The following is a 24,377-nucleotide window of genomic DNA, read 5'->3' as shown; positions in this document are numbered from 1 at the left end:
CAGTCACGCCTGCATTATAGATAAAATAAGTACGTTTTACATACATGAGGTCACATAGATACATGCTGACGACCTGAAAGAAACGGTTACGTCCTAGTTTGTGTGTGTGTGTGTGTGTGTGTGTGTGTGTAGATGAGCATCTGGGTCTGAGTTTGTGCTCTACGAGAATACTTTTAAAGCTCTGACTGCGTAGGCGATGAAAGACTGACTGGGATCTTGGACAAGGACAAATCATATGGGGGGAAAAAAAGAGGGGAAAGAGAAATTGGCTGCGGAGCGTTGAAAAATTTGACTCAAACCTCAAGTGCTGACAATGAAAGCTAGCCAGAACAGTTGTTTGTGTTGGCACAGGTCGCCCTGAAATTAGCCCATCTCTTTCTGACAGAGGTTGCTCAATGTGCTTCGCCAAATGCCAGTGTGTATAATATTATGAAGTTTTGCCTCCTCCCCCGTGCGCATTGCTTTCTATAATTGGTGGAAAAAGTGAGGTTTTTCTGTTGGGAGCGCTTGTCAAGCATCCGTCTCTTGTCGGTGGGGTGAAGGGGAGCAGCTGAATGAGCAGAGTGTTTAGTCTGGAGCTGTTCTCCTGGGGTTACACTTCTCCGTACGAGGAAGTAGTCCTCAAAGCACTTTCTCTCACCAACTTGTGACGAGCTGAGGGGTTAGATAGCGATTTTTTTTTTCATAACCACAAGAAGACAACAAATTGTTTTCTTCCTTTGGAAACTGCCCATCAAGTCTTCATTTAATGTAACTTTTTATGGACATACTATGTACATACACACATGGACTCACGGAAGAACCTAAAGTACTTGTGCACACATTCATAGACCAGCTATGTTCAAAGTGTGCTTAAAGGACGCCGGCTCACTGTTCTGGTTGGGAGCCAAGGGTTAATGGGTCTCTGAGTGATGCTCTCCTCCTGCCTGTGTTCTTTAGCTTTCCAAGCATCCCTTGGCGTCTGCGTGTTTATGTGAATGGTGTGTATCTGTTTGTTTGTTTGTTTGTGTGTTGGCTTATACTGCATGTTAAGTGCTTTGGTGGGAGGGGAGATATCAAGAATAGTCAGTGGTGCCATCACAGCCCTCAGTTCCTGGCATCCGGCTTTGCTAGCCTCTTCCCGCCTGGTTGGCCTGACTCCAGGTCTGAGCTCTCCATCTTTCCAGCTCTGGTCTTGCTGGCCAAGAGCACTTCCACTGACCCTGGACTTGGCTCACGGAGTTAGCAGGACCACTAGACATGCTCCATAGAGTACTCTTGAATCCATTTCTGCCATCACTAAATTGGAGTAAATGAGGTTTAAATAGCATACAAGTCATTCTTTCCTTCCTCTGCTTTCCCTTTTGACTCTGTGATGAAAGTGCAAGTCAGCCATCATATTCTTCTTTTTCACTCAATATGCAGAGAACAGCTTCTCCACAGGAATTTCTATGAACGGCCATGAATAGCTTTTTCACGTATCCCAGGTTCTCTGATCCCTGCAGGGCGCATATCCTTCTGATGGGCCTGACGGGGCTGGAAGTGCCGGGGAGGGGGGGGAGCAGGGTCAGAGGTCACTGCCCACGGGGGACCTGAGCACCGGGACGTCAGAGTGCCGAGACTGACGGGAGCAGAATGATGGCACCTTGGAGAGACGGGTCTCGTATTCTTGGCCTCAAATAGTCATTCACTCGCACACTCTCTCTCTCTCACAAACACAGCGTTGATGCTTAAGTTATGAGCTGGAGACTGAGGCGCCGGTTAGCATGACCTCAGATGAACTCCCTCAAGAGCAGTCTGCTTTGATCTACTTTTACTACGATTAGACCATGTCTCAGGGCAAATATTTAGCTTTCTTTCAGCCAAATTTAAATACTCTGTGACGTTTCTAAATGGTGCCATTTATGGAAAGAATTGTTTATTTGGCTCTTGCATAACACGAGGGGGCTTTTCCTCAAATATACTCTGGTGTTGCCACCATAGCCAAGACCTAAAGCTGAACTTGGTAGGTCAGACATCTGATATCCTACTGTCTTCCAATACTACACACTCATCATCGCACATGCCATTGTCTTGTGTTACTAGATCCAGCATAGCCAGTAACTGTAGACTTCAATGCAGTGCTTCCCTGACAATTTAAGTGTTTCCATAGCTTAGATCTAAAAGCTTGAATGCAGCCGCGAGGCTCTCGGATTTATAATTTGCATAACCAAAAGAGAGTGCAGGCCCAATAAAACTGTGGAGGTTCAAGCCCTGCTATTTGACTTGCAAACTCGTCTGTGTCAACACGATGCCCCATCTTCATCCACGGCATACAGCCACCACCTTGCTTTCATGCTCAGCTTCTTGTACAGTAGGTGCTTATTCTCTTCGTTGCTAACTAGATCAGAGACAGAGTGGAGGGTGGCCACCGTCCGACTCTCCACCAGCCCCCACCCAGGCCATTATCCTGTCTGTCTCAGTAAACAGACCATTAACAGACAGAGCTGGTGGAGGCCAGATCACTATTGTTTTCCCTCCCATAGATCTGTGCAAATATTGATCTTCTCTTTAAGTATGCTTCAAAATAAGCACGCGCTGTAGTTGACTGGAGGCTTTTTACTTGTGGGTGAGTCATTTCTGACCCAAAGAGCGGGCGGGAACGGAGGGAACATTACAGTATGATTCAGCGGGATAGAGAAACATTTGTCTTGTGTGTATTCTGGTCATATGAAAGAGGTCTGCTTTTAGTGTTATTGTTTTCCCTCTGTGGGCTGTGTGCCAGACAGACCAGCAGTCTCCTCCCAAGATGAACCCAGGCCAGGCCAAACCAGGCCATTCCCAGCGAAGGAGACACCAGTGGACAGGGAACTCCGCGTATAACAGTGTTCTTGCCTCCAGGTTTATTCGTGTCGCGGCCGACAGGCGACAGTGTTGACCCCGTCACCCAGCGCAGGGTGAGGTGATGTCTCCTGACTATTTTAACACACACACACTGATCTGTGGAGAGATTTGCAAAGCAGGTCGCATGCTTTCCAGGGTTGCGTGCTTTGATTTTGAGCATGATGGTGCTCAGGACTCTGTGCACACAGCCCTGTACTTTGTGTGTGTTTTTCACACAAACACCAACAGGCCTGCACTCTGTGCCTCTCTCCTGCTCTTCAACCCTGGGGCAAAGGGCCCGGCAATGTACAGGGGGATTAGCTGGCTCATTTTCCCCTCTTAAGAGCTGGAGAAAGAAAACAAACTCCTGTCTTGTGGGGCCTGGCTGTGAGGACTTGCCACGCACACCTCATGGTAGGAGGTACTTCTCCGCTATGATGTATGAATTATCGCCCTCCCCCTGCTGTACCTTTCCCTGTCTTTTTGTGTTCCTTCATCCCCCCCCTTCTTTACTCTTTTCCCATCTTCTTTGCCTCTCCTCAGTGCTTGAGGTGCTTCAGTAACTGATACCTGTGGAGGCGACCGACCCCCCCGGGAAAAGTATTTTCTTCGTCTTTGTATCGGCACTCTATTCCCAGAATGTTACGTCTAATTGTCGAGGCTCCTTTGCTGTGTATGTATGGGTGTGCCTTGTGCTAGCAGCCATTCACTGAACAGCATATGTTCTTCCATCTTTTACGGCGCCATTTGGCTAACGATGACACTGATGTCATGTCATTATCCTCCCTCTTCAGTCTGGTTTGCCCTCCCTCCTCCTTCCTCTAAGCTCTCCAGGGGGCAGAGTTATCAAGTAGCAGCTCAGGAGACGAAAGAAAGATGCTCTCTGTATCAAGTGGCTAGCGGGATGTGTGTGATGCTTCTACAAGCCCCTCGGCTGCTGCGGTTAGGTGTGAGGCCGGTGGCCCAGCCAGTCAGCCAACCTCTACTGCCCCCATCAGGTCAGACAGAGGAGGTGCGGGGCCAACACACGAGAGCCCTGGATGAGTCGAGACAGGTGACGCTGAGAGCAGGAAGTGAGGTTTGGGCACAATAAGGCCTCTATCGTGGGCACCTCCACAGTGCTATCTGTGCAGAGACACAAAACAAGTCAACCACTTCGTCTTTATCACTGATACCAACAAGCTGCCTTCTTGAAGACAGCTCACAGATTGTCAGTCACTCCACATGAGAATGTATTTCTAAAAGCGTTAATGTCAAGTGTCACCCAAAGCTTCTGTTCACACTCTAAACATGTTCTCCCCTTAACTAAGTGTTAGCTACACCCGCCTCCCTCACCTCCTCTCTTACGGGACGCAGAGAGGCAGACTCAGCCCGTCGATGGGGATGATAAGACACACGATAATGGATAAGGGGTCTGTAGGCTCGTGAGGATATGATGTAACCGTATTGAGCCCCCTCTCAGACACACTCACAGACAACTTGAGATAATCGGATGGACAGCGGGTAGGCTGATGGCTGAGGATCTGTCTCACACACTCGCACGTCCCAGAGGAAGCTGCATTCAATGGAAAAGAGACTGACCTGTGACCTATGGTGATGAAAGACCTCTGTTGACAGATATAGTATACCTGTGAGAGTCCTCTGTGTTTGGCTTGTCTGCGGGGGTTTTGTTTCTAGACTGAAGCCTGGACCAATTCACACGTTCTCCACCGGTAGAGTTCTGCTCCATCTGTTCGCCGTCGGTACCGATACAAACAGCTCTACCCTTAGAAAAACATGTATTCACACACACGTGAATTGTGTATCCACACACACGGAGGCATAAGCTCACATCGCACATATACACAATGCGCTCAGTGTGCTGTGTCTCTCACTGGGGTACATTTTCTCTCAGGGTAGAGTGTAGGAAGGAGGGGCAGATGGGGCAGCAGTGCTGTGAGTGAAACCGGAGCTGCCTTAGGAATGCAGGGGGTGTTTTTGGAGGACTGGAGTGGAGTTTGGGGGGTAAAGGGGGGGTTGACTTAAGGGGTAGGATGGGTGATTAGGGGGTGACAGCTGAGTGCTGACCCCTCTATAATGACAAATCATCTGGCAGGTGTGTGGCTCTGCACCCCCACCCCCCCCCCCCCCCCCCTCCAGCCCCCATCAATTCCAGGCCAGGAATCCTCAACCGCTGCCGGAGCAGAGCGCTAAAGGAAGACTTCCGGACATTCGCACTGGCATCCAGAAGCCTTTCAGAAGTATGGGGCAGCCTCTGCTCAGATATAGCCTTCCTTGTGCTTGTCAGATGCCCTCTTTGTGCACGGAAACACACCAGTCTGAGCTCCTTCGCTTTGATAAACATAGCTAATGAGGCTTCAGTCCTTGGCACGGTCTCAGGTAGCGTAGGTTTTATTGATTTATCTTTGCAGATTTTTCCGTCCACTGTTTGATTGAACAGAATACAGAGCCTGAAAGTCAGCGTACCCTGTTTGGGTCATGACTCATGCTAAAGTAAAAGCAAATGCTGATCCTGAATCAGTGAGGGTGCTGTGAAAGCGAAATCTCCAGGTCAGTGCTGAGAAGGAAAAGTGTAAGAAGCAGCCGGACTTATACATTTCTCTCTTGATTCTTTCAGAGAATCCCATTCATACAGATGTTGAAGGAGCCATTTTAGCTTGATTTTGGCTTCTTTGGACTATTAAGTCTTTATGTATTAAAGCAGCCAAACCACATACAGTAATTCTACAGTGAGCGCTGTTTAAGACCAATTCAGATTGCTCCATTGTCCTGTGCGTCTGCTCTGTGGTTTGTACGTTGATTAAGTGTCTGCTCGCTGAAATAACCATTGTAGCATTACAGGCCTCTTTTCTTTTCCATCAAGCCCGGGCTTCCACAGCTCTTCTTAATCCAACTCGAGCCAACACATGGAGTCTAGACAAGAGGCCCAACGCAGCCCGCGCCTCCGTCTGATATCGGCTGTTTTCCCTCCAGAGTCCCAACCTCGCTGCTATTTCCCTAAAGAACCCAAACACCCTCCGTTCCGCTGCAGCGTCGTCCATCCAAACACAAAGAGGAGCCACACATTCCCAGCTGGAAATCAAGCAGAACCCCACCGGAACATTTCGCCACTTATCTTTTCACTTTGAATTAGAGATGTGGCTGTGCGGCGTTTTCCAGTCAGCCGGGGTGGGGAATACTTTCGGGGTCCCGTCAGGAAAATCTCTGACCGTTATTAGCATTAGCAGGAGACATTGCCCAGGTATTCAGAGTTCCAGACCAAAGTGGAAAAATGCTGTTGGCCAACTTGGCTCTGAACAGTTCTGATCCACAGATCCCAAGAAATGGGGTTACATCAGATGGTATGAGTAGTTTGAAAAATAATGCAAGCTCTTCATCATCTATTATGCTTTTGAGAATTAAAAAAAAAAAAGAATCTAAATTTGACACTTATGCTGAGATGTTCATCTTTGAAAAAGCATATTTCACTCCTTTGAGTGTGTAATACTAATGGAAAACCCCCGTCATATTCCCTTGTGGCAATTGCAGTCTGACACGCACACTGTCATACTGTGTCATTCAGTTGTCTTCATCACCTGCACTCGTCTTTTCCCACTCCCCCCCCCCAAGCGACATAATGGGCCAGTCCAAAGTGACCCATATTTACCCAATAATACGAAGCTTTGAAAAGACCCATATCGAGTTGCAGCTAATGCTCCAGTGGGGCCCGGAGAGTGAAAGATGTTACCGGCCGACACGGCTTGGGTTTCACGGCCCTGCGAACAAAAGGCAGTCCAGTCCTCAGAGAGAAAGGGGGGGGGGGGGGGGGGGGAGAGAGAGAGAGAGAGGGGGGAGGGCGTGGAGACTGTGAAGACTGTGAGTGCACACTGAAACAGTAGCGTCGGAGGGTCTCGAAGCGTCTGTTTCAGTGCGATATAGTGTGTGTGTGTGTGAGTTGTATCTTGTTTTATGATTGAAGGAAGTGTAAAGAGTCTGCCTGTTTTTGTAGGCAAGTGTGCAGCAAATGTTTAATGCATTTCATGTTGTTGCACGTCTTAGTACAGTCATGTGAAACGAGTCGAGTTCATCTTTCCGCTTCCTCTACAGCCGGTCATGTGTATGTACATGTATGCGGCTGGCCTTTACAGGAAGATGCGGATACGGCCGCTGAGTTAATGGAGCAGAACTGAACTAACCTCGGGTGTTAGGGGTGAGCAGAGGGCAGACGGGGTTGGTTTAAGAGAAGAGGGTTTGTGATGATGATACCCAAAGGTGATTGCACCTCATATCCTCCCTCCTCTTTTTACTTCCCACCCCTCCTTCTCTCTTTCTCTCTCTTCCCCCCCCCCCCCCCCCCCCCTTAGGGGCAGGCAGGTATAAAGTTACACAGAGCTCTCAGCTTTCTTGGAAGGAATGACCACATGAGTAGCTTGGGGATTAGATTAGCAGGAAGAGCAGACTTAGCCGGGCTGTAAATAGCCCACTTTTTTCACCATTAGAAAGGCCCAGTACAATATAATCAATAGATAGCACTCATCTGATGCAGGAAGCCATATGAGAAGACCTCCCTCAAGTGCTCTGAAGGACAGGCTACAGCAGCTTGGGTCTAATGAAGTTATTATTAATCACTGGGCCTCCTGTTTTGAACTTGTGTGTTGTTTCTCTAGTGGGTGATGAGTGGCCTTTGTGTGCGAGACCTGATTGACATCTCTTGCTGCTCTTACTCTCACTTTCACTGTCTATTGTAAGACAAGACGAGGTCATCTCGTGGGAATGTTTGACTTGTATGTGTTGGCATGCTAGCGAATATGTTTCAGCTTTTTTTTTTTTTTAAAGGAAAGCAGCAATCATAAAACAACAAAGCAAAATATGATCTTTTGAGCGTGTAGTCTCACCAACACCTTTTTTCTCCCTGTCCATCTCTTATGCACACATGCACGCACACACACACACACACACACACACACACACACACACACACACACACACACACACACACACACACCCTCCCCACAGGTGTTGGGTTACTCTGTAAAGCAGCTAGAATGGGCAGAGAAATCACAGAGGACTGTCTGTCCTCTTGATTCCCGTTTCACTTTGAAGTTTCTCCGGCTCACAGGAACAGGGGCCACAAAGCCAGACTCGTGTGAGGGCTTTAGCCCACTCTGCCAGGATTCTGGTTTCTGCAGGGTGGGAGGTGTAGGGGGGGGGGGGACAGTATTGACAGGCAAGGCTACGTGTTGTCTCAGTTGCTCGAGGACTTTGCTTTTTTAGCTTTGTAGTCAAGATGCTACAAGAGAGCAGTACAGAACATGTGTGCAGGTTTCTCCCTTAATGAACACTTTTTGACGGCACAAAACAGTGGAGGAAGGATTAGAGTGGGTGGGGACACAGGTCACCCCCCACCCCCAACACACACACACACACACACACACGCACACACACACACACACCCCTCATAAATAGAGGGGCATCTATCACTGTGGGGACAAGATGTGGAGACTAAATTAACAGCTCGACTGTTTTTCTGTCTGTCCATGAATGTGAAAATAAACAGTGACTTTTGGCTTTCCTCAAGAACCTGAAAAGCGGCTTTGGCAGGATACATCTGTAAGCACTTAAAAAATAAAAGACACCCATAATACTTTAATAGAGCCATGTTGGAGAGGCTTTTAGGCACAAGGTGATCCAGTGTTAGTGTATGGGTACGTCTGTCTTCGTTGATCTCATCAAAGGGCCAAAGGGTCGCGGAGAGCCAGAAAAAATAACTTCAAGTGTGGATTTAATGAAGAATAAACTTACACTCAAGTTACACTCACAGGAACTACTTTTTGAAAGCAGCTCTCGGGGCTTCCAGTCAGTCACGTTGTTTACAAAATACCTCACTGCTGTTACTGACCAGGGCTCTCTGTGTGTTCTCAGGTACCTGAACCACGTGCGGGCTGCCATGCCTCAGGACACAGCTGGAGGATACACCTCAGCTTTGGCATGTCATCGAGCTATTCAGGATGCTTTCAGTGGGCTGTTCCCTCTGAAACGCTGAGCACATCCAGAGCTCAAAACAGAAATGTGACTAAAAGGACAATAAAAGCCACACCGCTACCACTACGGAGAGGGCAACAGCTGCTGCTGTGGTAGATGGTGCTATGATTGACTTTTGGTCAAGGTGTATATGATTTTTTTTATATTTTGTGTTACTTTTATATTTAAATAAATCACAATGAACACTGAAAAGCTCCATCATTTTTTTGATTTATTTTAAAAGTGAAACAAGACACATGACCAAGCTCTGAATAATAGTTCTAATACATTCTAATATGAACAAAAAGGAGTCATGTATTTAAGTAATGATGATTTCTTATGACAGGAAGCAACGGCATCAGTTATAAAAACGTCAGTTAAACTCAGTTTGTGAAAAAGAAAAAAACGTAAAATTCTCAACTCAAATGTTTCCTTGGTGGGTCAATATTATGATTGTGTCGAATCTGTAGCTTCTTCACACTTCTGTCTCTTTGGAGCTGGTTCTGCTGAAGGCTCTGTGGAGGAACAACATCTGTTTAGAATTTAATAGTGTAAAACTATAGTCTTTGGCCCATCTGTCAGTACATTAAAACATGCAAATACAACAGCGACATTACGCTTCCGTAATGGTTAAAAAGATTATTTTCATCTTTGACTAATCTGCTGATTGATTAATTATAAACAGAAACAGGTATTCTTTCTTTGTATGTACAGTAGGTATTCACATACAAAGAAATTGCCTAGGCATTATTATAGTAAAATATCCAAAAAGTGAAGATCTTCAGTTTATTTTGATGCAAGGTGAAATAATATATTTCTCATATTTGAGAAGCTGGAAACAGATAATTTAAGAATTTTTTGGGGGTATATCGACTTTGTTTCAGCTCTTTTTGTAGTTAAAAATACAAAGTGGGAAAATAAAGTTTCCTCTCCAATTATGTGAGAGAGCTGCCACTGACTTCTACTATAAGTAGTATTCATGTTCACGTTTGAATATTTACTGTGTTTTGGATCAACTCTCACCTGTGTGTTCATGATCACCGCTGAAGAGGACCTCTTTCGGGAGTGTGAAACTCACACACATCATATCTTTGTTGGGTGCTACATTACGCACAAAATGCACAGAACACCGGTCCTTCAGGGGGAACCCGAGGCTGTGGGAAGCCCTCTCCGCCACATCCGCCTCAGGGTTGTCATCTTTAGAGAAGCCGTAGCAGTGCACTGTGGGTAGATTCTCATCACAGCACGGCTGCTGGTGCAATAGGCCTCTGAATGCATCCAGGAAGTCCAGAGCCAAAGCAGGCAGGTTCATCACTACATGAACACTGGCTTTTCTCTCGAGCAGCGCGGGCAGCTCCTGCCTCACAGGCCCCCGGACGAACGCTCTGCCGTCCAGGTTAAAGGTTCTCACTTTCTTCTCCACCTTGTTGAGTTTGCAGTTGTGCTGCAGCCATCGGTGGGACTCTGGGTTGAGATCGTTGGCCAAGACGTTTGCACCCGAGCGGGCAGCCGGGACGGCGAAAGGTCCGACACCGGCAAACACATCAAACACGGTGTCGCCACGTTTCACGAGCTGCACCACGCGCTGGTGCTCTGTGCTCAGCCGGGGATTCCAGTAGACGTGAGAAAAATCAAACTCGTACGTCGCCCCGTTTTCTTTCACCTGCAGCACAGACCAAGATTGTATCAAACCTCAGTCCATGATCAGATTACATATGAGAATTACTGTACAAATGAATCGTGCTATTTAAGAAAATAAATGTTAAATCAACATGAAACAATTGCACATTTGTGATTTAACCTACTTTGGCGACCATGTTCTCCTCTCCAGCTAGCATCTCCATCTTGAAGTTGCGGTAGGTGGAGTCAATCATGTTTGTCTTATTGACCACACAGGTAACACCGGGGTTTTTGTCCATGATGACTTGACCTACAATGGAAGCAGCCACAAAGTTAGCAATGAATACGACTTCCCAACTCTTTTCTTTGTTAAACCCACGGTACCTTTAAGTCAGAAAATTACACATTTATAAGAATTTAAGCAGGAAACGAACCTTCACGTTAAGTGTAAAAGGTTTTCTGAAAGTGTTGATGGTACTGATAAAATGTCAACGTTTCTTCCTCGTAAGAATTGATTGATCACATGACAGTAAGTCACAGTTGATGTTATTTGCTCATTTAAAAAGGAGCCTGATTAAAGCGACGCGTTGTGCATTGAAGTTACATTGAGGCACTGAGTGTGCTTGAGACTTGACTTGCTGAACATCTGTATTTTCCACAGTAATCATTTTGAGAGCACACTGACAAATATCTGACTCACTCACTTCTATATGGACAGGTAAAAACCATCAATCCATGAGTGGAGAAACAACAAATGAAGATAAGATGGCTTCCATTCAGTAAAAGGGTTTGATCAGCATGAGAAGGGTGTGAATTACATGCTATAGTCTTCACTGTCACGTCACCAAATTGAAGGACTATTTTCTGGAAGATAGAATAGTAAACTTCCAGAGACTTGTACACTCTATGACAAGGAGCTTACAGACACCAAAATATGGGTTTCCCTTTAATTCGTGGTGAAATCCTTGACCTGTAACATCTGCATCTCACCTATGAGGTTCTTGTACGGCAGCTGGTGGTCCCTCAGGTTCATGTGTGCGATGTGTCCCACCCGGCTGAACCCAGAGGTGACGTCCTGCCCCTGAGGAAGCACAGCCTCCAGCACTTCTTCGCTCTTCAGGTTGTGATAGGTGAGTCGCAGCTCGTAGTACTGCAGCTCTTCAGCGACACTGAATGACCTCAGAGCCTCGGCTTCCGCTTCACTGAAGGAGCTTGGAGAGGACACTCTGTGGGGGTCCAACAGGACTAAACGAAAGTCACTACTCTCCTCTTTATCTTGCACCACTCGGGGTAACCCTGGGCGCTGGATGGTCGCCTTTCTCAGGCTCTTTACCACCTTGTTTAAGACCCCAGTGGGCACCCGTAGCGCGGGGACAGTGATAGTCTGTGTGAAGGCCTCTTTGTCCAGAGAGGTCATACCCCGGACCTCTGGAGGGGCCCGGTAGAGTTTAGGCTCCATTATGGGGTTAACAGCAAAGCCAGAACACACTGAGGCTGCAAAGCAGATGCTCCGGTGCGCAGCGGCAGCTTTTCGGTTTCCTTCAATTGGTATAGACGCAAAGACTCTGGAGAGGAGCCTGAAATGACAAACATGTTGCGGTTATGAAGCAGAAAAGTTAAGAAAACACATAACTGTGAACCGAGTGTTAGATTTAACAAAGCGAAGCAACTCTGTGTTAAATCAAAGTTAATTATCATGTTATGTTCGAGGAAATCCAATTCAGAGCTCACCTCAACATCCTTCACTCGCAGGCATGCTTGAATTGCGTCATAGGTGGTCGACCAGAGCTGGCCGGTGATTGGTCAAACGAGCGAAGAGTCGCGTTCCGATTGGGCGGTTTTTTGATGACGCGGAAAATGCGCCGGAAAAGAGAGGCGTCATGAACAACAACAATGAGCAGCTGACAATTTGATAAGAGTGGAAGTTTAAACGTGATTTAAGAGAAGATGGTATCATAACTCGTTACGTCCTCGTGATAACTGGACTGTGGTGTTTGTCAAAAGACGGAGAGAGTTTGTTTCTTGTAGTTTGTGTTCGAGAGTAGAAAATGAGCAGCAATAGAAATGCAACCGCAGAGTTAAATAGTGAATGCGTCGCCGGGGACATCGAAGGAAACGAAACGACACCTTTATTAACAAATGTAAGTATTAAAACAGCACCGCGTCTTTCACAGCTAAGGATCAGGGCTTCAGTCTAAATACAGGGATTTCTGGAATAATACGCAGCGATAGTTTTTTTCCATGCACAGGTAGACTTGTCTAAATGTTATTTGTGACAGACATCACGTGCGTTTTCCTCTCTTCCTTTCTGCTTCTGTCAGCACTTACAGGGAAAGTCCACCCGAAAGCATAAATTGCACAATGGTCTTTAAATGATTATCTTCAACTGAGGATTTCATCCTTTTTCTGTTAATTTCTTATGCAAATACAAATGTATTCTACATGGCATTTTAATATTTAATCTGGAAGTCCAACGATTTAACAGACTTGAGACAATCAGTTTGCTTATCATGATCATTACCACTAAGTCCATAACAATAGTTGTATGTTCTGTGGCTCTGGAGGGAACTTTCCAAATACACTAAGCCCCTTCATTTTTTATTTAGATCTAACTAAACTAATTGTTTCCCCATTATAGTCACATGTAAACCTGCAGAACCAGCCTTGAGAAGCACACTATGAGTCATCTTCTCCACTAGAATGTAAACTCCTCTTCGGGTTGTTTGTTGACCTGTTTTCAACCCTGGTGTCGTGTCCTAAGTGGCACTACATCCCAATCAAGATACGTATTGATGATCAGTGGCTGTTTTTCGAGTTGCCCCATTAACACAATACCAGTTATATGATTCTCTGAGCTCAAAGACTTTTTGTTTGAGGATCTTAACATTGTATTTGACTATGAAAGACGTTTGCATTTATTCTGTCTCTCTGATGTTGAACAAAGTTTACAAAGGTTCAGATTATCAAAGCAATATTAGGCTATTTTAAGTGCAGGAACAGCATATGCAAGTGTATTTTCTGTTTAATAACCTTAACACTACATATACTGAAGAAATGCAGAAGCAGATAAATGTGGATCCATGTAGAGTTTTTGCAGCGTTCTTCAGTAGTGAGTAATCTGATGTAGGTGGATGCTACACTGATCAATCAGCTTTGTTTATTCACTCTTTTAATGTCCAGAAGCCCCCGCTCAAAGGAAGTGGTGACAGTAGAATTACCCTGATAAGACATTGTTGTGTTAATTAATTACAACACTCATGGTAAAACATGTCTCAAATGACTTTAGAGTGAATATGTTATCTAGATTAATCCTATCATCAATCTGAAACAATGGGCACGGCATGGAATAGAGAAGGAACCGGTTGGGATGAGCAGCGGTTTGTTTATTATGCTGGTAGGCTTGTTGTTTCGCTCAGCATTTTGCTGGACTTGTGACTAAGCATGCTGGGATGTTCTTTACCCCCCACTGTGACCATGAACAGGAATGAGCTGGTGGTGAATACATCTGTATGGAGGACGTTAAAGTGTCATATCACATTATTTTGCCAGTAAATGTTTATTTTAAAATTCATATTCTTAGCATCTTCTAATCCGCTAATTTAATTTGCTGTATTATAACTAAACAAGACAACCAGTCCACTTTTCCATCTGGTGTCATAGTTTACTTCCTGCCTTTCAGTACTGTAACCAAGGGTGAATCTGATTCAGCGGCCTTCGGGTCAATCCAAGCTTGTTGTGACACTGACACCAGAGTTGCCACTCGTTCTCTCCAGGATATCCCCTATTAGAGAGGTCAAGCAGTTTGGGCAGCTCCCCTTATCCTGAGCTCAGGCAGCTGTCCCACAGCTAGCTGCTCAAATCCCACCCCATCCATTCCCATTTCCATTCCCTGATCCTGCATGCCACTGCAGTGTTGTTTCATGACATCCATCATCAGGGCTGGCCAGCTGTTCTTAATACTGTCAGGAGCAGTTCTCCTAAAGCTCTTACAAAAAAAATCAGATTTCTTCTGCTTCTTTTGTCTTCGCCCTCATTGTTTTTACCTCTTCATCTTTTATCCACACGTTATCTCTGCTGTATGTGCAGGGCTCAGCGCCGACTAGAACCAAAGGAGCCTCCTTCGCCTCCTCTGTGTTTAACCTGATGAATGCCATCATGGGCAGCGGCATTTTGGGTCTAGCTTATGCTATGGCTAACACTGGGATATTGGGTTTTTGGTAAGAATGCTCTCATTACATCTTTAACCACAGTGCTGTTTAAATATCTGACAGATTCAAATATATTGTGCATGAATCTACATAAACACTACTTTCTCCTCTATGTCCCTTTCCTCTGTAGTATCCTGTTAGTACTAGTGTCCAGCCTGGCAGCGTACTCTGTACATCTCCTTCTGAAGCTATGTGACCAAACAGGTGAGAGACTGACAATGGATACACAGTCTAACTTTAGATTATCACTTCCTGTGTGTTTATCCAGGGGGTTTCATACAGATTATTTTGCCCACATCCTGGAGTGTCCCCCTTACATCACTCATGATTAGATCACCATTCAGGGAAGCTATCTGATGTGTTGCTATCTCTTTGTTGTCTTTACTCACTTCCTAGTTGTAATTGAATCGGTTGATGTGTAAATGATGTTTAAGAGCCATGAGATGAGATAACAGTTGTCTGCCAATTATCATCCAAATACTGTTGAAGGTATGGACATCCTATCCTGAAATTATAATTTCTATTATTATTATTATTATTATTATTATTATTACTATACAATTTTACACATTTAAGTGTTTTTTCAGCTCTCAGTCACATGTATACAATTTTCCGTGGGTCCAGACTGGAGCTGTCTGATAAATCACCTCAAGTTCGGTTTGGTCTAAATACTACAAGTTTGAAAATGTAAAAGAATCTGGAGGTTTTAGGAAGAGATCAAGGAAGAGAGCTCAAGACTATATTAGCCACTACAAGCTTAACACACCCACATCTACACCAAACTGTCAGCAGTAGAGTTGCATTGTGGGTAAAGTAGGCACCAGGTTTTGGCAAGTAAGAAGAATGCCTGGACTTAAAAAGACAGTACCTCTGGTTCTGCTGCAGCGGTTTTTACTCTTTCTAATGCTGAGTCGGTTGAGCACTCTTTTAAGTAGTTGAGTAGGTGTGATTGTTTTTCATTTTTAATTCACTCTCATAGGTATAAATTCATATGAAGACCTTGGAGGGAGAGCCTTGCAAAAACCAGGAAAAGTGAGTGTTGTCTTTTTGATTAGTTTGAGTTTTCCCTGTCAACGAAAGGAATTACCTCACTTATGTTTTCAACATGACCAGAAGACATGTTCAAACTAACCGCCTTTTCAAAATTATTTTTAGGTGCTAGTTGGAATTTCTATTATCATCCAAAATATGGGCGGTAAGTCAGCTCCCATTTCACTGTACAGCTACATACATTTCTTTGACATGCTGAACATAAACCGATTTTGTGGGTTTTTTTTAGAAGCAGAGTGTTGAGGAGGGTGCACAATGCTGCAGGGTTAGACTGTGGCCAGTTTATTTTGGAGGCAGATAGTGCCTCCTACTGGTGATCAGAAGCCCCTGTGCTCAGGTCTGCTCCCTCCTTCCTGTGAGGCTATTATCCGGATTCCTTGATAACCTTTGACTCTGTAGCCGCTGTCCTCTTAGCCCCCTCCCCTGGGCCTGAAATCTGACTTCTCGTCTAATTGATCACTGATGGTAAACCCACCCAGTGTTGAGTAACCTAATGGGACCCCTCCCGTTATTTCCCCCACCCCCCACACTTCTCTCTCTCTCCTACTACCATCTCTCCACCCGTCCCTCGGCCACAAACTGCGCTTCTCAGACAGTGGAGAGCTAAGGTGATCGCTCCTCTGCAGTCATTAGCGGCACGGCTGAGTGGATTATGGCCGTGCCCTCTGGTATGTTTGTGGTTTTCCCAGCATGGGGCTGTATGTGTGAGAGTGTGAGAGCCAGCACTGCAGCATGCATCTGTCTACACCCAGGGCCCCTTTTTATAAGACTGCAATTAGCCTCACTCTGGGTAAACATTCATCTGTACTGCCAAAGGCTGATGGGCCAATTGACCTTAATTACTGACCAGCCCTGGGCACTCACAGCCTGCCTGTCCCCTCACTCTTAATGAAATGAAAGTGGCTCTGTCTTATGTTGAACGCAGTCTCCCACTGTTCGCTTACCGCACACAAACGGTTTGAATCAATTACATTTTATTTTTTTTACATGCATGCTTTATTATAAGAATATGTTTTCTTGCCTCTTGGCCAATAACAATCATTTTTCCTTCACTCAAGGGCGTTTTTTGTGCCGAGATGTAAGTATTATCCCGCCAGGAATTCCCATCAAAGTGTTGTTGTGCTTACTGCAACCTACTGCATGAAATGTAACCATTGCATCATGCCTGTTGTGTGATCCCTGTCAGTGTGTCTTTATGGGCGAGTGTGGTTGAAAATATTTTTTTTTTCGTTTTTGTGGTTGGTTTAAATTGTTGAATATGCTTTTGCAGGAAAACTTTTTGGCTAAAATACTAAAGCAACTGCTGCCCCAGAGCAACCCTGTTGACATATTTTAGAGCTCATAAATGGCATTAGTTATTCACAGAGTGCGTGTCCTTGTGTCTGTGTGGGCTGGAGGATTATTGGATGAATTTTCCTTTATAAACAAATACAGGATCTCAGGGATTATGGTCTAGGCTTATTTAACGGCGAGTGCAAGACCTGCCTCGGGGGCAATGAGGTCCCAGCTAACTCTGGCTCTGCCTGGCTTCACAGATTTAAATCCCTTAACATTATCTCCCTTTATGACTGACCACACACTGCATCTGAATCCTCTCCACCGTGTGCAGTCTCCATCTCCCCTCTCCCATTTTCCTCCTGGTGATTTTTGGGGCTGTTAAGACCCTCAGGAAGTGACCCCGATCCACTCTCTGATTGGCTGTCCGTTGGAAGGATATTGGAGCCCGTCGGAGGTTGATAATATCCTGTTTCCTCGTGAGGTGGAGCAGTGGGAGAAATACCTGGATTAGCGTCAGAGATCATTATTGTTAGCATTCCTCCCCCCCCCCCCTCGCACTTCTCCATCCTGGCCGCTACTCCAGCAGTTGGATGATCTGCATAATGTCTGCTCTTCTGCACCGAGGGCTTTACTGGTGATCCCCTTGAGCTGCTTGCCCCACCCATCTGCATTAACTCAGAGCCTCCGTCCCCCCCGCCACCCTGCTTTCCATTTCCTTGGGCTGGAAAACACACACCACCCTCACACAGCAATTTAAGATTCCTCGTGGCAACATACAGTCATCTGCTACGATTATGATTTAGTCGATTGGTATGATGGCATGCTTTTTTTTGTGCTTTTTTTTATTTCATTTAGAAAACAGACATTTTCTGAACCTTTTCTCCTCTCTTCCATCAGCCATGTCATCCTATTTGTTCATCCTGAAGTCAGAGCTTCCTGCAGCCATCGACAGCCTCTTGAACCCACAAAGCATAGGGTGGGTACATGCAGCACTGTAAGCTCACTTCTCCGCCAATAAGGAAATTTGGTTCAAAATCTGTCACAGCTGCGGATAAAACCAAGCCATTCTTTTAGATTAGCTACACTAAGATAACGAATGAGTCATTTCTGTTCCCATGATGTTGTAGATTATACCTTTTTGGCCTTGAAATAAGTCAAATTTGACATTTCAGCACCACAAAGCTACAAAAACTGGAATTAATCAGAAAGATATGAATGATCCGGTAGAAGGAGATCTCTCACCAAACCACAGTACACGACTAATACTTTGTCTGTGACTGACTGGAGGGAAACTCGTGCTCAGTGCTGTCTGGCCTGAAACATGCCCAGAGGAAATGTGTTTATGATGGAGAGCTATACATCACCAGTCATGAGCAGCCCGTGTCGTTCATTGGCCTACGTGGACGAGCTTGCAGCTCTGAGCCCTCACAGAGAAGTCCCAGGCCAAGAATGTAACTTCTACCACTTTATTATTGGCCACACTGGTTTAAGCAAGAGTTGTAGCTGCTCTCAGCCCAATCTGTCAACATCTGAATCTTCCACACACAGCTGCTTTGTATTAGTGCTCTCCTTTCACCCCCAAATCTCTCGCACATGTTCCCCGGAATCAGACTGATACAAGGGGATATCAGTTTTGCCATTCTAATTACAGCTCACTGCTGGGGGAAACAAAACATTTCTGTTAATGAGTGGCTTTTGGGATTTTAACAGACACATACTCAATTCCATCAAAGCCTAAATGAACAAGTTAAACATTAAAACGCATTTTGTTTTTCTGGCTCATTTATCATAATACGACAGAGTGCAAACAGTTCCGCTCAATCTTTAAGTCTTTGTCTTTGCTAATGGGCTGTAGGTCTTGTATCTATCAACGCGTTTCAGTTCAGTAGCGAGGCCTAAGACGAGGACAACGGGATTTGGGTTTGTGCTGCGTTGGTCAGATTTATGCTGATCTTCAACACTATGTGGAGATTGACTCATTGGCGGTCATACTCCAACCTTAACTGAGAGCTACCCTGTATCTCATCATAGCGTGAAATGTTCCACATTTCATGGGTCTTCTAAGGTATCCTGTGCCTTTACAGTAAGCCTCGAGTCTTGGTAGTGGAGATTTTTATACATCCCTGTGCGTGTGTGCATAACGTTCTGTAAAAGTGGAGAGGGGGGGGTTTAGTTAAGCTGCGGCCGAGTGGTTCAGCTAAACTTAGGTTAGAGTAGAAGTGATTGGACAAGAGAGAGTCAGGGTCAGAGCAGAGGTCTCCCTGACATCCAGTTACAAGGCAGAAACAGCGTAGACGCAGAGACAAATCCATCAGCGCCTATGGTAACGCCACAGCTGTGAAACTGCCAAACAGGGGTCAGTGGGTGTTGATGTGGTCAGAGCAGGTGCTGCTGACTGTGGGAGCCCCATAAAGAGTGGTGGAGCCAGTCCCTCATGACCCCACGCTGCGGTCCAACATACAGCAGCGCCAGGCAGCACCCTTCCAACTCGACCCCAACCCCAGCGGAGCCGGCATGCCTTTCACATGTGTCACCTCGAACACCGCCCCTCCTCCTCCTCCTCCTCTAGCTCCCCAATCCCGAATAAACCGCCAAGGCTATCCCTCAGCAAAGGAAAATATTATTCCCCCTCTCCGAAAAACCGGGCAAGTGAAATGTGGTCTCATCTGACGGAGCGACACAACGTTTGCATGTGTATTACATAATTGTTATGGTTTGCAAGAACTAAAGCCCTTAATTCATACCACATGATGAATCTGTCGTTCTGTGTTTGAGCACGAAATGGAGACACATTTCCAGAGTTGGTCCATTTTAAGGCTCTGAGGATTCATCTCTTGTCATCCCTGACATTGCAGGAACTGGGAGGTGATGATGGGAAATGTGACTTGATTCAGTTTTAATAATTCATGCTCTCTTGTTTCCCAGACATGCCTGGTACGAAGATGGCAGGTTGCTTCTAGTGCTAGTCACACTTTGTGTTGTACTACCGCTGTCAATGTTGACTAAAATTGGTAAGTATGGAGATCAAGTGGCATCTTGATTTGCTGCCGTGAGTGGTTTGAAATGTTGTTTCTCACCAGATCTTTCTCTCACCCTTACAGGCTTCCTGGGCTACACGAGCAGCATTGCCTTTTTCTTTATGCTGTACTTTGCAATTGTGGTGAGTTCAAGTATACCGCTTTAAAACATGGTTTTCAACTTTTCTGTTGTTGACATGTTGTCTTGTCTTCTCTCTAGGTTGTGGTCAAGAAATGGTCCATCCCTTGCCCACTGCCTCACAATGTGACTACACTTTCAGGTGCCTTCCAGGTAAACAAAAAGCGCAGTTTCCTACTTTTCTTGTTCACGTTTGATGTAGGTAGTCTGGACCAGACGGTCACGGCCACCGAATTATGAGGGAAACCCGGGAGGCTGTGTTTATTGACTATGTCGACTCTGGCTGATGAGGACCAGAGGAAGCTGCAGAGAGCTGTGTATGGTGAATGGTGCCAGTCCTGAGGGGAAGGAAGTTCAGGTGACCCTGCATCAGTCTGGAAATGACCTCCGGCCTTTTAGAATTAAACTGCCCATAGTATAGCTGCAGACCTGGCATGGTTTACTTAGCTGATTGTTTTCCTTTTAGCTCTGAAGCCAGGCAATGGATCCCAGCTTTATGTTTTCCCGTCCGCAGCAGCATCTCCTCTCAGAAATAACACGCTTCCTCTTCTCTCTTTGTTTCTCCAGATATCAAATTCCTCTGACTCAGAATGTACACCCAAACTCTTTGTCATCTCCAGTAAGGTACGTGTATGAAACCAGCCTTTTTTTTTTTTTTTTTTATCAACGCTGCACATGCAAATCCTGTGAGGTGGCATTGAGAAGTTGTTGAAAGTAGGTCTACTGCACTGTTTTTCTAAGTTTGGGCTGCACTATGCAGCTGCCACTCACTTTTATGTTACATGTAAAAGCCATATGTACGTACATGCAGAATTACACAAAGCAGATGTTTGGTCCAGATGTTTAAACACTACTTGACAGTGTTTAGCAAGAAGATCCAAAAAAGTCACATTCACACAGTATTTAGTAATATGCTGTGTATTTAAATCCACTGTTCAAATGTCCTCATGAACTTTGAATGGTCACACTCTGCAGCCCAGATGGTAATTACTACTACACAAACCATACCTTGACCCACCTGCCCCCTCACTTCTGGGTAACAGAGTAAGCTGATAATTTGTTAATGACGGCTGCACTCTGGCTGATGTGTGTTGCAGAGTGGCTACACCATCCCCACCATGGCCTTCTCCTTCCTGTGCCACACGGCTATCCTGCCAATCTACTGCGAACTGGACCGGTCAGCATTGCAGCCTCTCACTTTTACTGTTTTTATTTAAGTTATTGATTCTATTGCTCACGATAGATAGATTACGCTCAGTCATTGTGTCCTTGTGTCTTTCAGGCCTACTAAGTCCAGGATGCAGAGCATTACAAACGTCAGCATTAGCCTCAGCTTCCTGGTTTACCTCATTTCTGCGCTGTTTGGCTACCTCACCTTCTACGGTAAGCCTGTAGTGACGCACTTTACTGCAACTGTGGCTGCTTTTTCAAGCCCTGTCGTATCGGTTCACACTGTGCCCTCACTCTATCCTTGTCTCCTGCTCCTAGCTCATGTGGACTCTGAGCTGTTGCTTGACTACGATGTGTATATGCCTCGGGACATCATGGTGATGGTGGTTCGACTGGCCATCCTGCTCTCTGTGTTGCTGACTGTTCCCCTCATTCACTTCCCCGTGAGTACACCGACCCCAAATATTCTTTCTACACAACCAAAAAGTACTAAAGACTATTCCAATTTCCTCATTCCTTATTTTGGATTCTTTACTCAATTCTATGAAATTACTTAAAATCAAGAAATGGTTGAAGTTATTGGACTCTGATGTCAAATTAAGTTTTATTTTAGAATTGCGTTGTATGTTTATATAACTGGTTATTATTATGTTTATCACTTTAAAAAAATAAATGTAATTGATTTCAGTAGGGGTTGAATTGTTTTTCTTTCTCATTGATATTTGTGTGGGAATGTATATATAATGCTGAATTTCCTATTAATAAATTAATTAATTAATTGTATGTCATTGCATTCCTGTTTTGCAATTGTAATAAAAGAAAAATAACTACAAACAAGTTCTTCCTTCCAGTCCAAACACCCCTCCAGTTTCCTTCTTCTTCTCTTGTCAGACATTTAGTCTGAATCATTAAGACAGCACATCTTCTTTGAGTATGTTTGGTTAGATTAAGCTTTGTTTGTGTGTACGCTCCAGGCCCGTAAGGCTGCCATCTTGCTGCTGTTTGGAGGACGGCCCTTTTCCTGGCTGATCCACATCTTTGCAACTCTAATCATCCTGGGCGTCGTGCTCATGCTGGCCATCTTTGTGCCTGATATCAGAAATGTGTTCGGAGTCGTGGGTATGTGATGTTTTTGAAATATGAGAAATGAAATGTTTGTTTTTGCTATATTCTGGTCTTTATACATTCTGTATTTATTATTTAATTTATCTTATGGACACAATCATTTTGCTTAACGGTGACCTTAAAATATTCTGATCTGTTTTCCAGTACAGCATACGGTAAAAGCATCCAAGCTTTCAGCAAAGATGTCAATATTCCACAATTATTGATTGTGGTGGCTAAAATCACAGTATCTCCTTATACATAATTAATGGTGCAGCCCTGCTCAAACTGTTTATTAAGCTGCTATTGTCAGACATGTACAGTATTGTCTGTGCCATTCAAGTGACTTTCCTGTTTCTTTCCCCAGGATCGACAACATCCACCTGCCTGTTATTTGTTTTCCCCGGCATTTTCTACCTCAAGCTCAGCACAGGACCCCTCAGATCCTTTGACTCCATTGGGGTAACTAAACACTGATATAATCTATCGATCTAATCTATAGATATATGGAATAAAGTTAAATTCAAGCAATTTTGAGCCCATTTTCTGCACTGTCTCCAGTCCCTGCTTACATTATTTACTTATTTTGACTATTTCTTTTTTAGTTAATGATGCTAACTGTGTTGTTTATGCTCTTTGTGTCTCTAGGCTATACTTCTGGTGGTCTTTGGTTTCATTGTGGGAATCATCAGCTTCTCCATCATTGTCATCACATGGGCACAGGACTCATAGCCCCGTCTGGCCTCCCTTTCAGGGTAAAGCGTGCCAAAGAAACGGAACAGTGGATACAAAAAGCAGATTATTTGTGAAGTTGTTCCCAACACTAGACCAGTGTTTGTTTCTCTACATTCTCTCTCACAAACATTGACCAAATTTACAAGGACTTTTCATGTTATCATTTTGCACATTGTTTGTTTTCACGGTGACTTTTGACGTATAACTGAATTCAGGGAAACATTTTATTTTTGTAATCTTGCAAGAACAAAATATATGTGAAGTTTACTGTGTCGGAACGATATAAGGAACTGTCAGGCAAGTTGTCTGTAAACCTTTAAGTTCATTTGATGTACCTTTTCTTTTTCTTTTTTTTTGCCTTTCTATTGTGCTGTGTGGATGATTACACACCTGATGTAAACTAATCTGTAGTATTTAAAAATGCTGTTGAAGTCTAAACCATGAATGAGTCAGGTTTACCTCTTTCTCAGATTTAGTTTATGGAACATTTTCACAGTTTTAGATACACAATCGCAAACGTTCATTATCTGTTTTTATTTTGATCACTTGGTTGTTTTTTGATTTTTCTTTCCAGCATGTTTTATGTAATTTAATGCATGCACCTTTCTGCTGCTGCTTGTAATATTTACCTATTAATGAATGCAACACAAATTATTATATTGTTCAAATTACAGGCATTTAATATAAGTGAAATTGTTTATGTACTGATGTGTCAGTTTTCTTTATTACTGTTGTGAAGAGCTCATCAGTGTCACGTTCATGGCTGTGTGTTTGATTGGCAGGCTGAGACTTGCTCCTCAGCGTAGTGCTGTGGGTTCAGCCTGTAGCTAATGAAAGCCACATGCTCGGTACGTTTCTAATCATGATGCTGTTTAGATTGTCTTCATGCTGCCTCTGGAACTTACAGCCATCCGACTGCTGCTTTTAATCTAAGGAATTAAGCAGACCGACCCCGCAGTCCCTGCAGAAAGCAGTTGCTGCCTGCTCTTCACGCCCCCTTAAAGAGGTTCCCCAGTCCAGGAAATATCCCAATCCCTCCATCCCCCACTCTGAAGGACACTCCCACAGAGAAAGTCCACCACAACTACTACCCAACACTGAATATTTGGTCGTTGGTGGTGGAAGCAGTACTCAGACCCTCTGCAGACCAATATAACAATGCAAAAAATACTTACAAGTCCTGCGTTCAAACTCCTAAAAGTTAAGAAAAATTAC

The 24,377-nt window shown here is 44.7% G+C and overlaps 3 protein-coding genes across 3 annotated transcripts in view; 2 read left to right on the top strand and 1 right to left on the bottom strand.

Moving 5' to 3' along the window:
* Nucleotides 1-9,040, top strand: part of mnat1 (MNAT1 component of CDK activating kinase) — a 31,960-nt gene extending 22,920 nt beyond the window's left edge. The window contains exon 9 of the mRNA XM_079175151.1: nucleotides 8,743-9,040. Within this exon, the coding sequence (XP_079031277.1) occupies nucleotides 8,743-8,863 (121 nt within the window). The 3' untranslated portion in view covers nucleotides 8,864-9,040. The remainder of the gene's footprint in view (nucleotides 1-8,742) is intronic.
* A 114-nt stretch (nucleotides 9,041-9,154) lies between these two features.
* On the bottom strand, nucleotides 9,155-12,218 carry trmt5 (tRNA methyltransferase 5). The gene is made up of 5 exons (XM_079175067.1): nucleotides 12,193-12,218; nucleotides 11,452-12,038; nucleotides 10,647-10,771; nucleotides 9,865-10,504; nucleotides 9,155-9,356 (listed from the first exon to the last, which is right to left on the bottom strand). The coding sequence occupies exons 1-5, from the start codon at nucleotides 12,198-12,200 to the stop codon at nucleotides 9,289-9,291; spliced, it is 1,428 nt and encodes a 475-aa protein (XP_079031193.1). The 5' UTR covers nucleotides 12,201-12,218; the 3' UTR covers nucleotides 9,155-9,288.
* Nucleotides 12,219-12,367: 149 nt separating this feature from the next.
* On the top strand, nucleotides 12,368-23,825 carry slc38a6 (solute carrier family 38 member 6). The gene is made up of 16 exons (XM_079175350.1): nucleotides 12,368-12,602; nucleotides 14,548-14,678; nucleotides 14,800-14,873; nucleotides 15,649-15,701; nucleotides 15,825-15,864; nucleotides 17,895-17,973; nucleotides 19,923-20,008; nucleotides 20,099-20,157; nucleotides 20,235-20,306; nucleotides 20,721-20,777; nucleotides 21,251-21,330; nucleotides 21,436-21,536; nucleotides 21,642-21,766; nucleotides 22,298-22,442; nucleotides 22,795-22,889; nucleotides 23,076-23,825. The coding sequence occupies exons 1-16, from the start codon at nucleotides 12,510-12,512 to the stop codon at nucleotides 23,157-23,159; spliced, it is 1,374 nt and encodes a 457-aa protein (XP_079031476.1). The 5' UTR covers nucleotides 12,368-12,509; the 3' UTR covers nucleotides 23,160-23,825.
* The last annotated feature ends 552 nt before the right edge of the window (nucleotides 23,826-24,377 follow it).

This window comes from Pholis gunnellus, assembly GCF_910591455.1.
Source record: "Pholis gunnellus genome assembly, chromosome: 15".
NCBI classification, from domain to species: domain Eukaryota; kingdom Metazoa; phylum Chordata; class Actinopteri; order Perciformes; family Pholidae; genus Pholis; species Pholis gunnellus.
This window is presented reverse-complemented; position numbering and strand designations above follow the sequence as displayed.